This window comes from Prinia subflava, chromosome 3 (genome assembly GCF_021018805.1).
Source record: "Prinia subflava isolate CZ2003 ecotype Zambia chromosome 3, Cam_Psub_1.2, whole genome shotgun sequence".
Classification (NCBI taxonomy): domain Eukaryota; kingdom Metazoa; phylum Chordata; class Aves; order Passeriformes; family Cisticolidae; genus Prinia; species Prinia subflava.
Window position 1 is genome coordinate 106,211,148 of NC_086249.1, and position 19,565 is coordinate 106,230,712.

The 19,565-nt window shown below is 48.3% G+C and overlaps 1 protein-coding gene across 10 annotated transcripts in view; it reads left to right on the plus strand.

Moving 5' to 3' along the window:
• Positions 1–19,565, plus strand: part of RUNX1 (RUNX family transcription factor 1) — an 87,973-nt gene that overhangs the window by 34,011 nt on the left and 34,397 nt on the right. For 9 of the 10 annotated variants that reach the window (XR_010079769.1, XR_010079770.1, XR_010079772.1 and 6 more), the window contains exon 4: positions 12,452–12,643. The exons of the other annotated variant lie outside the window; for it this stretch is intronic. Coding sequence is in view for 1 of the 9 variants with exons in the window: in XM_063393222.1 (XP_063249292.1) it covers positions 12,452–12,643 (192 nt within the window). In the remaining 8 variants the exon portion in view is untranslated. The remainder of the gene's footprint in view (positions 1–12,451; positions 12,644–19,565) is intronic. 10 annotated transcript variants of the gene reach the window in all.

Below are 19,565 nucleotides of genomic sequence, written 5' to 3' on the forward strand. Positions count from 1 at the left end.
GGAAAGGATGGGACTGGAGTTGGATCTCTAAGTGGAGGTGCCTGTTGTGGGTTTTAGGGAGTTGTTTTGCCTTTCCCAGAAGGAGATTTGCTGGCAAAGCTGGGCTTTGGAGCAAAGTTGGAGCATCATCCCCACTGTCCCTCAGGACTGGCAGATGAGGAGTTTCCCTTCAGAGCTTTCCTCCCCTCTGTGCTGATCCCTTCAGGCAGCTCCTCACAGGAGGTGGGACACAGGCTGATCCACAGGAGCTCTGGGATTCCCTTCCAGGGGAATTCCCTTATCACTACAGAGCTCACCCTGCCTGGAAAAATCTGCTCCTCACTTGGAAGAACTGCAGCTAAAATGATGTTTATGGTACAATCCTGTGCTGAGCATTTCAGTTTTCCACCAAGTGATCCCGTTTTTCTGTGCACAGTGCCACCAAGAAGGTGAACTGGGATTTACAGGTTCCTGCTCTCCCTATTTTACTCAGGGAGCTTTTTGCACCTCCTTTGGAATTTCTGGAAATTTTTCCTGTGTGTTTTAACAGTAGTTGAAGAATATTTTGACAAGATGTTGTCCTCCTCAGCTCCTAAGGGGGCTGGGAGAAGGGAGAGGGAAACTTCCACCCCTCATGGAGAGCTCAGACACTTCTGTTTGCTAAAGATTTTGGCAGTGCAGGACCTTTGTTAAAGTCTCAGTTTTTGATTAGATTCCTTGTTTAGAGGTTCCTCAAAACACCACGTGTGTAAGGGAAAGGCTGGAGGAAGCCACGCGGCATTTTCAGTGACTAACCCCTAATTTTTTCCTGAAATACAACAGCAAAGAGTGAAAATCCACCTGCACTGCAGCTCCTCCCTGTTTTTCCTCCTCTGGATTATCAGATGCAGCATTCCCTCCTTGCAGGCCCACACAAAACACCACAGGCTTTCTCTTCATCGTGGTGAAGAATGGAAAAAAAGGCTTTATTTTGCTCTGCATCTCCATTTGTGATCCAGCTCTTTGGGAGTTGCAATGAGGGAATGGATTTTCTCTCAGTGGTCGTGAGAAACCTCAGTCAGGCTGGTCTGTGCTGTGTGAGGGTGTGCAAAGCAGGAGGGAGAGAGAATTGTGTTCTTCCAGCGCCTAAAGGGGCTCCAGGAGAGCTGGAGAGGGATTCTTCACAAGGGAAGGAGTGGCAGGACACAGGGAATGGCTTTCAGCTGAAGGAGGGCAGGGCTGGGGGGGATTTTGGGAAGGAATTGTTTCCTGGGAGGTTCTGGAATAGAAGCTGTGGCTGCCCCTGGATCTCTGGAAGTGTCCAAGGACAGACTGGAATAATGTGGGATAGTGGAAGGTGTCCCTGCCTGTGACAGGGATTTTTAAGGTCCCTTCCAACCCCAACCGTTCCATGATTCCCCAGCTTTGCTTGGGAATCATCAGGGCAGGAGTTGTCTGTCCTACAAGGACACAACGTCCTCATAAACCACTTAAACACCTCCTAAAGAGACAGAAGGATGGGAACATCTTCCCTGCCTTCCTTAATCATGGAAAAGATTAAGAACAGCGTGTAAAAACGGGAGGAGACAGCAGAAAGAATTTCCCCAGTCATAAACAAAACACGGAGACGTTTTAGTTTTAATTTTTTTTTAATAGTGCCTGACTTTTGTTCATTTCTTCTTCCTTTGAGTTTGGACCTCGAGTCCATCAAGCCCCACATCCACCAGGCCACCTTTCAGTCCAGAAAAGCCAGGCAGTGTCACAGCCTTCAGCACACAAAGCTGCAGGAAAAAAAAAAACAAAACATTTATGGGCCGGCGTTGGTTTAATTCTGAAGGATTCTGTTTGTCTGATTCCTCCCTGCAGCTGGCACCGGGGGCTGTTCCTCATTACCTGCCCCACGTATCTGCCCAATCTCACCACAAACAGCTTGGGTTGACCACACCACTTCCCTCTCGAAAGTTAATCCAGTTTGACTCACCCTGCGCCGCCCGGGCCGAGCCAAGGAAAACAAGGCAAAGAATAACCTGCTTGTCTCCAGCTTGGAAACTTCTCAGAGGCCCTGCTTTCAGAGTGCTCCACAGTAGCTCACTATATCTCCCTGCAGCTGCAGAGAAAATCAAGGAAGCAAAAATAAAAACCCAAAAAAAAGGGTTGCAGAAGTTAAAATAAAGCCCAGGCAGAAGCACGTGAAATTTATGAGGTCACAGTGGAGCGTTAGTGCAGAGGAGGAAGGGACACATTAAAATAGCCCAACTCATTTCTGTGGAAGGCCAGGTCTTGTCAACACTTGTGTGGCAGCACCAGGCCCTGGATTTGGTAAAAGCAAAGCTCCCCAGTTCCAGGGAGGGGTGCAGCCCCAGCTACACCCTCATCTTGGGCAGGAGCAAAGCTCCAAGTGGTCAAAGCCTGAGCAGTCAGCGTCTACAGGGAGTAAATTTAAACTGGTGTTGCCAAATTCCCCTGGCTTACATAAACACCGAGCCACAGGGCTTGACCTTTCAGCTGCAGGTGCCTTGTTCAGCCCTGTCTGCGGGTGAGTGATGGGGACCTTTCACTGCCTCGAGATGTTCCTGATGAAATGTTCCTGTCTGAGCAATTCCCCTGCTGTTTGTATAACCATTGTCCCACTTGGAGTCACTGCAGAGGTGACAAATGTCCTCACCCCTGGCTTTTCCTGCTCAGGACGAGGGAGAGGGTCCAGAAATGTCACTGAGGTGCCTGAGTGAGGTCTGTGTGCCCAGCACAAACAGAACCTCCTCCCCAGGGCTGCTCTTGTACCCCGAGTCCTGGGGCAGTTTGGGGTGTCTCAACAGGAGATCAAAAGCTCTTGAAATATCCCAAGGAGGCCACAAAGTTGTGAAGGGTCTGGAGGGGCCACATGAGGAGAGGTTGAGGGAACTCGGATTGTCGAGGGCAGAGGGCAGAGCTCCCGGGGGATGCAGCTCCTCCTGCAGCTGGCCCAGCAGGGATTGGGGTTGGATTTTAGGGCAAGGCTCTTCCCCAGAGGTGCTGGCACTGCCCAGGCTCCCCAGGGAATGGGCACGGCCCCGAGGCTGCCACAGCTCCAGGAGCCTTTGGGATGCCCAGGGTGGGATTGTTGGGGGGTCTGGGCAGGGATTGGATCATCCCTGTGGATCCCAGCTCAGGATATTCCAGGATTTTCAGCAGTTTTCCCTTGGAGAGGGGCGTTTTTCTGTGCCTGTGTTTTATTTTTGTCTCGGTTGCTCCCTGAGCTGGTGCTTGGCTGGTTGGGCCTGGTCCTGCACTTTCCCTCACAGACAATCTCCAGCTCTGCTGCCCCAGGGGGTTCCTGGGGCACTTTGGGAAGATTCAAACCAGAAAGAAACAAAAGAGGCTTTTGGCAAAGCCATGCTTGGCCTGGGACTCGTTCAGACATTATCAAGGGCCTGAGGTTTGAGAAGCTGAGATGGGGGAAAGGGAAAAGAAAGCAAAGGCTGTAACTTCGCAAGCTCATTTAATTTTCGTGATCAACTTCTTCCCTCCAAACCCCAAATGCTCCATGACTTTTTACTTCGCTGCTGTGACCTAATTCCTGGGGTTAATTCCAGGGAATAATCACACTTCCACAAGCGACAGGGCACAGATTCAGCAGAAGTTTGGGTGGATCTACATGAAACAGTTGTGGTTTTAGTGGAAATACTCTTGTGCTTTGCTGTTTGTACCTCACAGACCTCATCAGCAGAGCTGGGGGAGAGGAGGAAAAATTCCTGCCTCAGAAATGTGTCAGGATTTGGCTTTTCCTGGATGTGTTCGTGTGTCAGCTGCTCCAGGTGACCCTGCCTGTGCTGGGGGAGCTCCAGAAGTCCCTTCCCACCCTGAAAATTCTGGGATTCTGTGAGCTCAAGTTCATTTTCTAGAACATAACAGGCAAGAGGATTAATCTGGACTCTCTCACCTGCTCTGGTTTGTCCTGGGACAGAATTCCTTCATTTTACACATTTTCCTCTACCTAAAACATTTTTAAAAAAGTGTTTAAGAAAAAATCTAAAATAATTTAAAATTTATTTTTAAAAGAAGAGCTATGCAAAAATATCTTGTCAAAATATCATTTACCTATTGTTAAGACACACAGGGAAAAAAATCCAGGACTTCCAGAGGAGGTGCAAGAAGCTCACTGGGTAAAATAGGGAGAACAGGAATCTGTAAATCCCAGCTCACCTTCTTGGTGGCACTGTACACAGAAAAACGGGATCACTTGGTGGAAAACTGAAATGCTCAGCACAGGATTGTACCATAAACATCATTTTAGCTGCAGTTCTGAGTGAGGAGCAGATTTTTGCAGGCAGGGTGAGCTCTGTAGCGATAAGAGAATTCACCTGGAAGGGAATCCCAGAGCTCCTGTGGATCAGCCTGGCCACGGAGCCTCATTCCCACATTTCCCAGCACCAACGCTGCTCCTGCTGTTAATCACAGGGTGCTGGTTTGAAAGCAAAACCAGTGAGACTCCAAGTCAGAAATACCAATTTAATAGAGAAAGAACGAACAACAATAAAAATAAAAAATTAAAAATTTAAAAATTTAAAAAATTAAAAAATTAAAAAATTAAAAAAAAATAATAAAAAAATCAAAATAAGATAAATGCAGTAGTACAAAGGAGCACTGACAGAGTCAGAATGCAAACCTGACACCCTGTTGGTCAGGGTGTTGGAAGCAGCCCGCAGTGAGTCCTCCCAGAGTGACAGATGTGGCTCTGTTGGAGCAGAGATGATCCTCAGGAAAGGGTCCAGTGATCCTCTGGGAATCCAGTGGGAACAGCTCCCTTGGTGTTTGGGATTGCTGTTTTATCCCATGGAAAGGCTCTGGCTCCTCCCGCTGGGTGCAGCATCTCCCAATGGGATGAGGTGATGTTATCAGTCCTGTGAGAGCCTTCAATGGCCCATTCACAGGGGATGTCCCTGGGAGGAGGATGGGTGCAGGAAGAGATAAGGAGGCCCTGCCTTATCTGGTGTTATCAGGTGTCCATTAACAGAAGGGATCTGCCCTCTTCCCCCCTAGAGTTACAAGAGATAAGGAACAATATCTCCAACCGGCTTCAACAGATGAAAATAGAACACACATTTTTGGTTACATTTTTCAACCCAAGACACACAGGCAGGGCATGGGAATATTGGGATAATCTCCTGTCTGCCACCAGGTTCCTTCTGGCTGGAAATGAGCCTTGTGCTGTCCAGCACTTTAAAAAACCCCAAAAAACCCAAACAAACAAACAAACAAACCCCCAAAACAAACAAACAAACAAACCACCAAGAACAACAACAACCAAAAACAAAAACAAAAAACCCAAAAAACCCCCCAAAAACCAAAAAAAAAAAAAAACCCCAGGAAAACAAAGAGATGTGATTGCTGCTGAATCTCCTTGAAATCTGCCTGCCTGATTTGTGCTCCCCACAGCAATCGTGTTTGTCACTGAGGCAACAGAAAATATCCTACAGGGTGTCTAACTCCGTTTTTGGAGAGTTTTGACGTTATTTTTGAGCAATGGAAAAGGGTCGGTGAGCTCTGACACTGAGCTGATCCTTCTGATGTGCAGAGAGGAGTTCAGGGGAAAAGGGTGGGCAAAGAATTTGGTCTCTGGGATATCTGGCACACAGGAAAACAATGTCCAGGCGTTGTTAGTAAAATCAAGATGCTTGTTTTGCAAGCATTATAGCTGAAAGCATTTCTATTTTAAAGCATTTCTATTTTAAAGCATTTCCTAGCTTGGTAATGATAGAGAAGCATTCTATTTTAATTAATAGAAACACAAAATTGGGTTGGGGGGACCTTAAAGCTCATCTCGTTCCAGCCCTGCCCCACAGTGACACCTCCCACTATCCCAGGTTGCTCCAAGCCCTGTCCCTGAACACTTATGTGGGTGAGGAATTCATTTTTTTACAAGAATATATTATTATTTGTTGCACTGAACACCGTGTGTTCACTTCCTAGAACGATATGAGGGAGGACATTTCCTCTCATCATTACACAAAATAATCACATTCATTTCAGCCCCAATGCTAGAACAATGTTCAGCGCTTTATGAACTGGACACGATGGAATTTTGGTGATTTTCTACCCCACTAAAGCTGGAGCCAACCCCAAACCCTGAATAAAAGCAGCCCTGAAAAGAGGGGATGCTTGGATCAGGGTCCAAAGTGCCTCCAGAGCAGACAGGTTTCTTTAAACCCGCTCCTTCCTTTGGTAAATCTGGCCAGACTCTGCATTTTCCTGGGAATAATCCACTTCTGGGGTGTGGAATTTCCTTTTCCACACGGGAAAAGAGGAGGGGGCACAGGAGAGAAGGGGAAGAATTCAGGGACAAAGGCTCAGCTTAATTAAACTCCCCTGTTTTGGCTTAACCCCAGGAGCAACTAAACCACACTGAGCTCCCACCTTCCATGGTGGGATGGGGAGAAAAACTGGGAAAAACCCCCATGGGTTGGGATAAGAGCAGTTTAATAACTGAAATTTGAAAAGAAATAAACAAAAAAGAGATAATAAAAGGAGAGAAATAAAAGTTTTTCCTGATCCCCAGCCCAAACCTTCCCTGACACAGCTCCAAGCCCTTCCCTCAGATCCCTGTGCTCTGATTTGGGAGTGGATGACAGCAAGTGACAGAAGAGTGGAGCCATTAAAAGGAAAAAAACTTAATTAAAAGACAAAAAAATCCCCATAAAATAATAAAATGGTTTTGTTTGGCAGGGACCTTAAAGATCACCTAATGCCATGGACAGAGATAGCCATTTATCCATTCCAGCAGTGTTTACTTGGGAAATGGTCCTGGTTTTCCACAAGAATTCCAGCTGGGAGAAGGAGAGGAGCAATGCCTTTCCCTGGCCTCTGCTTTATCCAATTCTGCCTCTCTGAAAGGCATCAAATAGGCAAAAATCAAACCAAACCAAATTAAAAATAAAATAAAAAATAAAATAAAATAAAATAAAATAATATAAATATAAATATAAATATAAATATAAATATAAATATAAATATAAATATAAATATAAAATAAAATAAAATAAAAAATAAAATAAAATAAAATAAAATAAAATAAAAATTAAATATAAAATAAAATAAAATAAAATAAAATAAAATAAAATAAAAAATAAAAAATAAAATAAAATAAAGTTAAATAAAATAAAGTTAAATAAAATAAAATAATTAAAATAAAATAAAATAATTAAAATAAAATAAAATAAAACGAAATGGAATGGAATATTCCAAATTGGAAAGGAAGGTAGAGGAAAGGTTTTTCTTTTCCTGCACCTGGAGCACTGCTCTCATCCTTGTGAATCCCAGCCTGAGCCACCCCTCCCCACAGAAGCTGGGGCTGCCAAGCCACTTTGCTGCTGTCATTTCCACATCCACAACCCCGACATCTGGCTGCAGGCCAAGGCTGAGTGTTCCACAGTCTCTCACAGTCTATAAAACTGCATTTCCCTGCCATTAAGAGGGGAAGCACTTTCATGTTGCCTCGCTGTAAAAGTCTCGGAAGAGCCAATGTTTGCCCTGCCCTCCCTGTGTAATATTCCATGTCGAAAAAATCCTCCTGACCTCACTCAGGCAGCATTTGGAAGGGATAATTTAAAAAAAAAAGCCTAAAAGCCCCCAGACCCTGGGGTTTAGCCAAGCTGGCTGCGTGTCCTCTTTATTCCAGAGTCCCAAACACTGACCCTGCAAGCTGAGGGGAAAAAAAATCACTTTTCTTTTTCAATTGATCCTTGTCAAAAATCCTCTGGGGACAAGGGGAGGGGAAGAGGGCAGTGGTTCCACCTCGTGTGAGCTCTGAGCCAAGGTCTTCCTTCAGCAGCTGGAATTGTGAGCCATTTTCAGAAAGATTTGTGGCCAAAGGGGTTCAGCAGAGCCAAAGCAGCTTCCAAACCCCTTCCTGCTGCTCTTTTCCATCCTGGAAAAGGGAGGTGAGGGCTTGTGTCACCTCCCGGGGCTGGCAGCACCGTGGTTGTCACAGGGTCACCTCCTGGCCCCGGGCAGGGCTCCTCATTTCTCTGTCATTCCATTTTCCACCTGCAAAAAGGGTTAATCACAGTCCTGGCTTGCCCAGGGGTGAGCTGAGGATACTTTGCCTGCTCCAGCAAGGTGTTTAGAGGGGAACTTCAAAGCAGAGCTAATAAACACCGAAGTACAAGTCGTCCTCACAAAGGCCTGCCTGTGCTTTGAGAGTGGCTGGGGAGAAGTTTTTTTATTTGTGACGTTTTCCTGACACAGCTCTTCACTCCTCTCCTGCAGAGCTTTGGTGCCAGACAGGTTCTGTGCAGTCAGAGGAGGAGAAATAATAAATAGATTTTTTCTGGCGGGGGACAGGGAGGGGAAAGAGGAACTTTTGGAGCTGCACCTTGAAGTGACAATGGCCTGGCCTTGGTTCTGAGGGTTTCCCACCCAAAATTAAACTGTAGGCACAAGACCAGCAGAGTTCTCCTGAGGATTCTGAGGGTTTCCCACCCAAAATTAAACTGTAGGCACAAGACCAGCAGAGTTCTCCTGAGGATTCTGAGGGTTTCCGACCCAAAATTAAACTGTGGGCATGAAAGCAGCAGAGTTCTCCCGAGGAAGAGCCTGTTGGTGCTGCTCTTCCTCCCTTGCATTGATGCAAATCGAATTTCCACAAATTCAAGGGATGAGACAGATCTTGAGTGTGACCCTGGGAACCCCAGGCTGTGGAAAAGGAGGCTGGAACAACCCCAAAATTCAGCTGGATGCTCTGGGGCAGCACAGGGAGGGGTGGGGGTTTCCAGGTTTAGCTTGGTGGATGCAGGGCGTGAAGATCCCTTGGGAATCAGGAAGAACTTTGGACAGCAGAGAGAATTTTGGACGTCAGGAGGGATTTTGTCACAGACAGGGTTGTTAAACATTCCAATGGGCTTCCCAGGGAGGCTTGGAGTTCCCAGCCCTGGAGATGTCCAGTGGATGTGGCACTCTGTGCTCCGGGCTGGGGACAAGGGGGGAACAACTTTGGGGATGAGATCCATCTCTGTGGGGATGAGATCCATCTCCTTGGGGATGAGATCCATCTCTGTGGGAACTGAGATCCATCTCCTTGGGGATGAGATCCATCTCTGTGGGGATGAGATCCATCTCTTTGGGAACTGAGATCCATCTCCTTGGGACTGAGATCCATCTCCCTGGGGATGAGATCCATCTCTTTGGGACTGAGATCCATCTCCCTGGGGATGAGATCCATCTCTTTGGGACTGAGATCCATCTCTTTGGGACTGAGATCCATCTCTGTGGGGATGAGATCCATCTCTTTGGGGATGAGATCCATCTCTTTGGGAACTGAGGTCCATCTCCCTGGGGATGAGATCCATCTCCTTGGGACTGAGATCCATCTCCCTGGGGATGAGATCCATCTCTTTGGGACTGAGATCCATCTCTTTGGGACTGAGATCCATCTCTGTGGGGATGAGATCCATCTCTTTGGGGATGAGATCCATCTCCTTGGGAACTGAGGTCCATCTCCCTGGGGATAAGATCCATCTCCTTGGGGATGAGATCCATCTCTGTGGGGATAAGATCCATGTCCTTGGGGATGAGATCCATCTCCTTGGGGATGAGATCCATCTCTTTGGGAACTGAGGTCCATCTCCCTGGGGATGAGATCCATCTCTTTGGGGATGAGATCCATCTCTTTGGGGATGAGATCCATCTCCCTGGGGATGAGATCCATCTCCCTGGGGATGAGATCCATCTCCCTGGGGATGAGATCCATCTCTTTGGGGCTCTCCTTGGAGATCTTTGACACATGAGAGCCTTCAATGAGCAAGAAGAGGAGCTTCCCAGTGGATGTTTGCCTTTGGGAAGCCTGGCAGTTTTTAAGGGGTACAGGGCACAGCTGGGACTCCAAGGTCTGGGAGCGCTTTGCCAGCCTCAGGGATCCTGGGATTCTGGGAGACCTGAGATACTCCCAGCAGCCTGAGAAGAGCCTGGAGCAGCGTGGCAGGGTTCAGGAGAGGTGGGAGGGGAAGGGGAGGGCACAGGGGCTCATTCTTGGCCTTCCTGCACTCCTTTCAAAGCAGGAGACATCCGAGCAGAAATCAGGAATAAGTGCCAGCGTGGGGCTGGGGTTTGGAAGGATGTGGCTCTTGGCTCTGCCAGCCCCGGGTTGAGCCTGCTGGAGCTTAAAATAATCCCCGTGGATGAGGTATTTTACACATCTTGTGGGACTCCACGTGTTGGCGTTCACATCCAGGGTCAGGAGCCCAAGGCTTGAGGAGCTTCCAGCATTTCTCTGCTGACAAATGCAGCGTTTGCTCCCGACCAACCAGAGTGGCAGATAAAAGTCCTTTTCATCTGTCTTTGCTTCTCCCCTCCTTTTTTATTTCTGTTTTTTTTTTTAAGCCCTAATGGGTGTCTTTAATGATGAAACCACTGCTATATAATATGTCTTTTTATATTTTAATTCCTCCCCCTCCCCTTGGGATAATTTACAGCACAGTGTGGAATCTGAGACAGTTCAAGCTGTGCCAAAGGGCCTGGCAACGGGAAGAAACGCCGAGCCACTGAGATTTGGAACCATAAGACGAGTTATAAAATTTAATTTTAGAAATGCAGCTACTGGGAGCTGCTTTTAAATGCACATTTTCCTTTTAGTGCATAAAATGGGCCTGTGTCTTGATTGAGCTGTCAGGGTGGCTTGAAAGAGTTCTCTGTAGGGGAAGGGGCCTGCAGGGCTCTGCAGAGAACTTCGTGCTGCTTGTTCAGTGATATTCAATGTGGAGAGAGGGATTTTTAGGAATGTTTATGGATTAAATGCTAAGGGGGGCAGTGTGGAATAAGGAAGGGAGGATTTAAAAAATTAAAATAATCCCTATTTTTTATGTAATCACTGAATGGTTTGGGTTGGAAAAGAGCTTAAAGATCATCCCATTCCAACCCCTGCCATGGCAGGGACACCTCCCACTGTCCCAGGCTGCTCCAGCCCCAGTGTCCAACCTGGCCTTGGGCACTGCCAGGGATGCAGGGGCAGCCACAGCTGCTCTGGGAATTCCATCCCAGCCCCTCCCCACCCTGCCAGGGAACAATTCCCTCCTAATATCCCATCTAACCCTGCCTTCCTTAAGGACATTCCCCCTTTTCTTGTCACAAGTTCCACTGTTTCTTCAAGGCAACGGGTAGAAAAATGAAGATGTTTGAACTCTGGGCTGGAGATCTGAGCTGCATTCCTGGCAGGACAACAGTGTCCAATGGAAAGGAGGACAAAAGACAAAGCACAAGGATCCATGAGGCAGCTGATGTCCTGAGACAAATCCAAAGTGCAGAAATCACGGAATCACAGCATAGAATCATGGAGTGTCCTGAGCTGGAAAGGACCCACAGGGATCATCCAGTCCAGCCCCTGTCCCTGCCCAGATCCCCAACAATCCCAGCCTGGGCACCCCTGGCAGCTCTGTCCAAAGGCTCCTGGAGCTGTGGCAGCCTCGGGGCTGGGACCTTTGGAAGGGCTGGGAGAGCTGGGGGTGCTCACCTGGGCAGGAGAAGCTCTGGGCTGAGCTCAGGGTGGCCTTGCAGGGCCTGAAGGAGCCCCAGGAAAGCTGCAGAGAGACAATTGCCAAGGGCTGCAGGGACAGGAGCCAGGGAATGGCTCCCAGTGCCAGAGGGCAGGGCTGGATGGGCTCTTGGGAATCAGGAATTGTTCCCTGGCAGGGTGGGCAGGCCCTGGCACAGGGTGCCCAGAGCAGCTGTGGCTGCCCCTGCATCCCTGGCAGTGCCCAAGGCCAGGTTGGGGCTTGGAGCAGCCTGGGACAGTGGAAAGCAGCAATGTGTCACCTTAGTCCTCTCAGCTCATTCTGGATGTGTCCCGATGCTGTCCTGGCTCTCTGGGACCTTCCCTGTCCCTGACTGTGCTCCCAGGGCTGCTCTGGGGGTGTTGGGCCCTGTAATTCCCACCTGGCCATGCCCAGGCCCCTGTGCCCTGGCAGATGCTCTAAATTCAGCATTTCCTCTCGTAGAGCAGAGTGTCTGATGGGACCTCACGCTCCTGGAGCTCCCAGTGCCACCAAGAGGAACCTGATTATCCCAGTTTCAGTTCTGCCACTGTTCATTTCCCATTCCTGTCCATAAAACCATTGGAAAAGGATCCAAAAGCAGGGTTTGATTTGGTTTGTTGCTTTCCAGCCCCATAGCACTTGTCTGATTGTGGTGCCTGGTGACAACCCAGGATTGAACTTTTGAGGAGTTATCCCCGTGCAGGTTTAGCACAGGGGGCGTTTCCTCCTCTTAGAAACCATGGGAAGGGCAGAAATTTGTGGTGGCTCTGGTTCTTCAGCCCGGGGCACATCTCAGGCTGCCCCAGGATGAGATTGCAATGCACGAGAGGCGATTTCAGTGTCACTTCAGACAGTCCCACATTAGGACCCCCTTAGATCAGAGGTTGCAAAAACGAGGGGGGAAAAAAAACAAATTAAAAACAAACCAAAACCAACCGACCTCATGTACCAAGTGAGCTTTTCTGATCTTTTTCCCCCCTCTCCTGCACTAGGACATCGTCAGAAAATAGATGAGCAGACAAAGCCCGGCAGCTTGTCCTTTTCCGAGCGCCTGAGTGAGCTGGAGCAGTTGCGTCGCACGGCCATGAGGGTCAGCCCACACCACCCAGCCCCCACACCCAACCCTCGAGCCTCCTTGAACCACAGCACAGCTTTTAACCCTCAGCCTCAGAGTCAGATTCAGGGTAAGTACCCGAAATCCTCCCCCGGCTCGCCCACCTCCATCCCCGCGGCCCACGGGGGCTCACATCCCTTTCTTTGGGGCTCTCCCTGGAGATCTTTGGACATGTGAGAGCTTTCAAGGAGTGAAAAGAGGGGCTTCCCTGTGGGTGTTTGGACTTTGGGAAGCCTGGATGTCTGAATTTGGGATTTTGGGAAGTCTGGCAGGTTTTAAGGAGTTCATTCTAATCCTTCTCCTGCTTGTCCACCTCCAATGTTGTTTTCATTTCTTCTTGGCTTTCCTTGGAGATCTTTGACATGTGAGAGCCTTTAGGAAGTGCAAAGTGGGACTTCTCAGTGAATGTTTGGATTTTGGGAAGGCTGGATGTCTGAATTTGGGATTTTGGGAAGCCAGGCAGGGTTTAACAGGTCCATTCTAATCCCCCCCTGCTCGCCCACCTCCACCCCCATGGCCTACAGGGGATTGCAGCCCTGCTGGGCTTCCACATCTCTCTGAGGCTCTCCTTGGAGATCTTTGGATCTTTGACACGAGAGCTTCCAAGGAGTGAAATGAGGGGCTTTCCCAGTGGATGTTTGGATTTTGGGAAGCCCGGCAGGTTTAAGGGGTCCATTCTGTGTCCTCCCTTCGCTCGCCCGCTTCCATCCTGTGGCCTACAGGGGATTGCAGCCCTGCTCTGCAACCATTTCTTCTTAGATACCTTTGGCATGTGAGCACTTTGAGGAGTGAAAAGAGGGGCTTCCCTGTGGGTGTCTGGATTTTGGGAACGCTGGATGTTTGAATTTGGGAAGCCTGGCAGGTTTTAAGGATTCCATTCTAATCCTCCCCGCGCTCGCCCACCTCCATCCCTGCAGCCCACGGGGGCTCACATCATCTCCTTGGGGCTCTCCTTGGAGATCTTTGGATCTTTGAGACATGAGAGCTTTCAAGGAGTGAAAAGAGGGACTTTCCAGTGGATGTTTGGATTTTGGGAAGCCTGGATGTTGGAATAAGGGAAGTCTGGCAGGGTTTAAGGATTCCATCCTAATCCTCCCCCCACTCGCCCACCTCCATCCCCGTGGCCCACAGGGGCTCACATCCATCTCCTTGGGGCTCTCCATGGAGATCTTTGGATCTTGGACACATGGGAGCTTTCAAGGAGTGAAAAGAGGGACTTTTCAGTGAATGTTTTGATTTTGGGAAGCCTGGATGTCTGAATTGGGGATTTTGGGAAGCCTGGCAGGTTTTAAGGAGTTCATTCTAGTCCTCCCCCCTCTTGCCCACCTCCATCCCATGGCCTACAGGGAATTGCAGCCCTGCTCTGCTTCCATTTCTTTTTAGATATCTTAGACATGTGAGAGCCTTTAAGGAGTGAAAAGAGGGGTTTCCCAGTGGATGTTTGGATTTTGGGAAGCCTGGATGTCAGAATTTGGGACTTTGGGAAGCCTGGCAGGTTTTAAGGGGCCTGTTCTGTGTCTTCTCAACATCAGCTCCTGGGTTTTGTTTGCCTCGTAATTCCTGCAGAGCCGTTGTTGTCTTGCAAAGCCAGGCCTTGTTCCAGGGGTATTTCCCAGTGGATATTTGGCCATGAGTGAGCTGGAGAGTGAGGGAAATACTGTCAGAACCCTGCTTTGACCTCTCCCAGGAAGGCAGCAGCAAAGAGAGCTTTGCAAAGTGCTTCATCCCCCCAAATTACCTCTGAGTGCTGGGACTTTCCTAGGACAGGCTGCTTGGGAGGCATTTCTGTGGCTGGTGGTTTTCCAAGGGGTTTTGTTGGAATGAAAGCCTGCAAAAGGGTCACTCAGGAGCCTGATTTCCTGCCAGGCTCGGATGAAACCGACTCATCCAGCTTGGAATCGTATCTGGCATCCCTTAGAGCTGAGTCTGTCCCTGCTAAAATTCCTGCTGGAATTTGGGCAATGGGTCAGGTCACTGAGCTGTTCCTATCAAAAGGCAGATTCATGGGGAGATGCACCCCAAAAAGTGGGACAGTGTTGGTTTTAGCAGGTGCTGTTCCTGACAGAAGAAAATGGGCTCAGTCAAAGTTCTCCTCTGGGGTTTTGGAGAGGAATAATTACAGAGAATCGGGATAAATTCTTATTTGGGGATTCATTCCTGAGAGCAGGGTGCTCGCTCCTGCAGGCAGCAAAGGTTTTCACTCACTTCAGGCAACACTTGGAACTCTCCTTCATTCCCAGGGCTTGGAAGGTCTGTGGTTTAGTGGAAATATTGCAAACCTGCTGCGTTTGGGGTATTTTTGGGAATCGTAGAACCAGGGAATGGTTTGGGTTGGAATAGATCTTAAAAGTGATTTAGTTTCAACCCAAACCATGGGCAGGAACACCTTCCACTGTCCCAGGCTGCTCCAAGCCCAGTCCAAGCTGGTCTTGGGCACTTCCAGGGGTGAGGCAGCCACCAAATTCTGTGGGCAACCTGTGCCTTCCTCACAGGGAAGATTTTCTCCCCAAAATCCCAATCTAACCATACTAAACCCTCCTGATTTTCTACTAAAAATCAACAAATTATCACATGCTGTAGAAAGCAAAAAGAACCTGGAAGCACCACCCAGCTCCCTCCCCTGGCTGGAGCAGCTCCAGGTCAGCTCAGGTGAAGGATCCAAGCCCTCACACTCCCCCTCACTTCTCTCCCTATTTTCAGAGCAAACCACGCTGGGTTTCTCCTGCTCACGGCTCAGTTTCTATTTAAAAAAACCCAAATTTTGTTGTGGCTGCTCAGCAGCCGGAGCAGACGTGGGTGGAGGCATCGGTGGCAGCCTGGCATTCTTCAGCTTCTTGGGAACACTTTCTGCTTGGCAGAGTATCAGGTTTAACACCTGGGATCCCTCTTCCCTGCTTCCCTGTGGAATTTCCGATGGGTTTTGTGGGAAATCCAGGCACAGAAAATTCTCAAAACCTCGTGCACGCAGGCCCGAACACAGCAGGGAATACAGGGCTGGACTTGAGGCCTTGGAAAAGGCTTCCAAATTTAGAGACTATAAACAAGAATGAGGATTTGTAGTTTAAGCAGAGACATATTAACCTAGGCAGTGGAGAGTTTAAGGTTTTAAAGTTAAGATCTAGGAGTAGTTACAAAGGTAATAAGAAGTTTTAAGGTGTAGTTCTGTAGGATTGTGTGTCACTATAGGATTGGATAAAAAAGTCCTCATTGCAGCAGGACGTGTGATACACTTTAATTAGCCTTTGGTGTGGAAGTTAAAACAATCTGTGTGGCAGTAATTATTGGCTGATAAACCTTTACAACCCCTTGTACCCTGTGCTCCTGTGACCACTGGCCACGAGCTCCTGGTGTGTGTGGTGAGGACGTTCTCACCCTTCATGACACTGTAGAGAAGAGCAATAAATCGTGTTTTAAGACCTCTCCCAGTGGTCCCATCTCTCTTAAAATCCCGATGAGTTTTTGAGGCTGCTCCCTCCTGGGACAGTTGTAGAAGGTGCTGGATTTGCTGTTTCAAACAGGATTTTCTGTGCTTCACCTGTGGATGCAGCTCAGCCGTGGCTGTTTCCTCCTGGATGTTCTCCTCTCCTCCTGGTTCCAATTTCCCTCCCAAAGGTGTGTTATCCACTGAGGATGGAATTGTTGAGGCTTGCAGTGGATATCAAAAAAATAAGCCCCAAACTGAAGCCTCTCTTGTTTGTCTGTTGCCATCATCACCTTTTAACTTTCAGGGCTCATCTTTTCAGGGTCACAGCACCACAGCAGGAAAATGAGGTGGGAAAATGCTCCAGATCATAATTTTCCCTCGATGATCAAACTGTGACTGGATGAGGGTTGATCTCCTGTGTTAGGTGGGATATTTCATTTCTTTTATTATTATTGCTTTGTTTATTCAATTTTAGAGCAGAGGCCTCCAAAACGAGGGAAGGGAGAAGAAGGAAAGGCTGGCACAGCTGGCATTGCTCAGCCTGGGCAGGAGAAGCTCTGGGCTGAGCTCAGGGTGGCCTTGCAGGGCCTGAAGGAGCCCCAGGAGAGCTGCAGAGAGACAATTGCCAAGGGCTGCAGGGACAGGAGCCAGGGAATGGCTCCCAGTGCCAGAGGGCAGGGCTGGATGGGCTCTTGGGAATCAGGAATTGTTCCCTGGCAGGGTGGGCAGGCCCTGGCACAGGGTGCCCAGAGCAGCTGTGGCTGCCCCTGCATCCCTGGCAGTGCCCAAGGCCAGGCTGGACACTGGGGCTGGAGCAGCCTGGGACAGTGGGAGGTGTCCCTGCCATGGCAGGGGTGGGATGGGATCTTTAAGATCCCTCCCAACCCAAACCAGTCTGGGATTCTGTGATTCCATGAAAAACAAAATTCTGGACATCCCATTTCATTTCACACCTTCCTGCCCATTTTGCACCCTCACTTCACACTGGGCAGAGCACAGAGTGCTTCCTACAAGACCAAACCCCCATCCATTGCTAAATTCCAAGCAGTATCCCAAAATTCTGCTTTAACTCCCACCAGTAGGAACCACAAGCTGATCCTCCACTCATCCAAACCCACTCATCTTTTAGGAAAAACCAGAAACAAAAGCAAAATTAAAACAGACATCTCAGAGCAGTTCTTGGATTGCAAGGGGCAGGTTGCCATGCCACTAAACCACTGTTTATTTGTTGAGGTTTTCAGCTAGAAAAGGATTGAGGGTAATTTTAACTTCCTATTTTAGCAAGTCTTGTACGGGGGAATAAAACCTTTTGTGTCACGGATTCAAATCCACTTCAAGAGTGGAATTCAGAGCCCATAAATTGCTTTAATCGAGTTTTCTGCTTCTTCCATATCACAAGGAGGGAGCCACGTCCACCTGTTCCCTTGGAAGTTTTAGCCATGGCCAATTCCCAGACCAAAGGGGAAGGGGAGGGGAGGAAAAGCTTCCACCACATGGTTTAAGTTGAGAGATTACTCCGTGCCAGAACCGAGTGTAAAATGTCAAAGGATTTGACCTCCACGCACAGAAAAAGGAGATTCCGACCTCAACTCACCCCTTCCTTTGTGCAGAGGGGAAAAAAAATAACCCAGGCAGAGCCATGTGTGCTGCACTGAGGGGTTTAGAGCCTTGAGAAGCATTCAAATTCATATTTATAATAAATATAAATATATCTGTCTATGTATTAAGGTCGAGTTTCTCCCAACACCAGCCTGGACCAGGCACTAAATCCACAATCCCTGATTTTACAGTGGTTAAACTTAACCAGAGTGGGTAATCCCAAAAAAATATGAGCATAAGGTTCCCTTACAGCAGAATTTTTTTGTGAGGCCAACAGAAATATTTGAAAATTCAGGCCCAGAAGATTCTTGTGGAGGCAGCGATGTGGAGTTAATAAATTGCATAAATAAATGGGGTTAGGAATATCATCCAAAAGTTTGGAATTAAATAATTTCTTTTTTTTTTTTTTTTTTTAAATTATCACACAAAATATTTGCAGCCTCATAGAACCAAAAAATGGTTTGGGTTGGAGAAGAACCTTAAAACCAACCAGGGAAACCTCCACTGGTCCAGGTTGCTCCAAGCTCCATCCAACCTGGCCTGGAATATTCTCCACTATTTTCCAGCTGTTTGGTGTTGTTTTCACCTGGGGATTTATTAATTATTTATTGAAAAATAAATAATTAAATCAAGCTATTTTCTCTAGGAAAAACAAACAATCACTTTAAGCTGCACCTCTGGTTCTTTTTTTAGGCTTTGACAACCTTAAAACACCTGAGTTGGCTTTTTTTTTTTAAAGGGAATTTTGTAACCTTAGATGTTCAGTTTCCCACTTTTATGACCAAATCTAAAATCCCTGGAAACGAGAAGCTGGAATAAAATTGCTGACAGCTCTTGAAGGGAAGAATTAGCCCTGAAAGCAAAGCAAGGGAGATCATTTAAAGCTCAGCCCTTTGAATTAACACCAAACAGGAGGACTGAGGGATTATTTTGTTCCGAGCCGGGCTTTTGTCTCCCTCCAGGTGCACCACACTTTGTTTAAGAGACATTTCAAGGTCCTTGCTATCGGGATCTCGGACAGAAAACACAGCCTGGGTTTATCAGGGTTCCCAGGAATCAGGGAAAAGCAGGAGGAGAGTCAAGGGCAGCCCTGAATCCAGGGAATTACAACGGCTTTGTTCCCTCTCCGCCTGTGCCAAGCCCCAACTTTTAACATTTCATTTTTAATTTCCCTTCATGCGCTCTGCCTCGACAGAATCAGGAGAATTTGCAGCGTTTCAGAAGGGAATTGGTGGGGTTGTCACTCTGCCCCCACGCTTTGCTGTTGGAAAATGCAGTTTCCAGGGATTTGGGGTGTTGGGATTGGCGTGCTGGCAGCTCCCAAACACATCCAGAGCCTCAGGGAGCTCCCAGCTCTTCCCGCCGTGCCATAGGTTAAAAACTGAAATATTCCCATTCCCTGTGGACACTCCTGTGTCTCCCTGTGTTTCAGGCAGCACGTGGTGCTTTCCCAGCAGATCCCACTGGGTTCAAAACCTCTCCATCCCAAAAAACAGCCCCTGGAATGTGGAGCCAGGCCTGAGCTTGGCACTCCTCCTCTGGGCTCTGCCCCTTGCTGCCCTGGGTGGGGCTGGATCCACTTCTGGAGGTTCTCTCCACCCCCAGGGGGTTCTCCCACCACGATTTGGGTCATGTCCATCCTTTATCAGGGAAGATCCCCTTAAATGGGTCTTCCTCCACCTCCTGGAGTGGGAATTTCCACCGGGATCCTGCTCTGCATGAGGAGGAGGAGGGAATGATCTTCATCCTTTCCCCTCCCTTCCATGCCAGCAGCCACCAAAAACTCCAGTGTGGGCAAAAGAAGGAGCTGAAGCCACCCCGTGGTGGGGACCTGGAGCTCCGGTGCCACAGCCAAAGGAAATTCCTGGAAGTGGGGATCCCTTCCTAACGTAGTTTGCCAACCAAATTCATGGAGCTGGCAGGGCTCCAAGTGGCTCCCTCAAAAAAGGGAATTTTTCTAGAGAGAAAT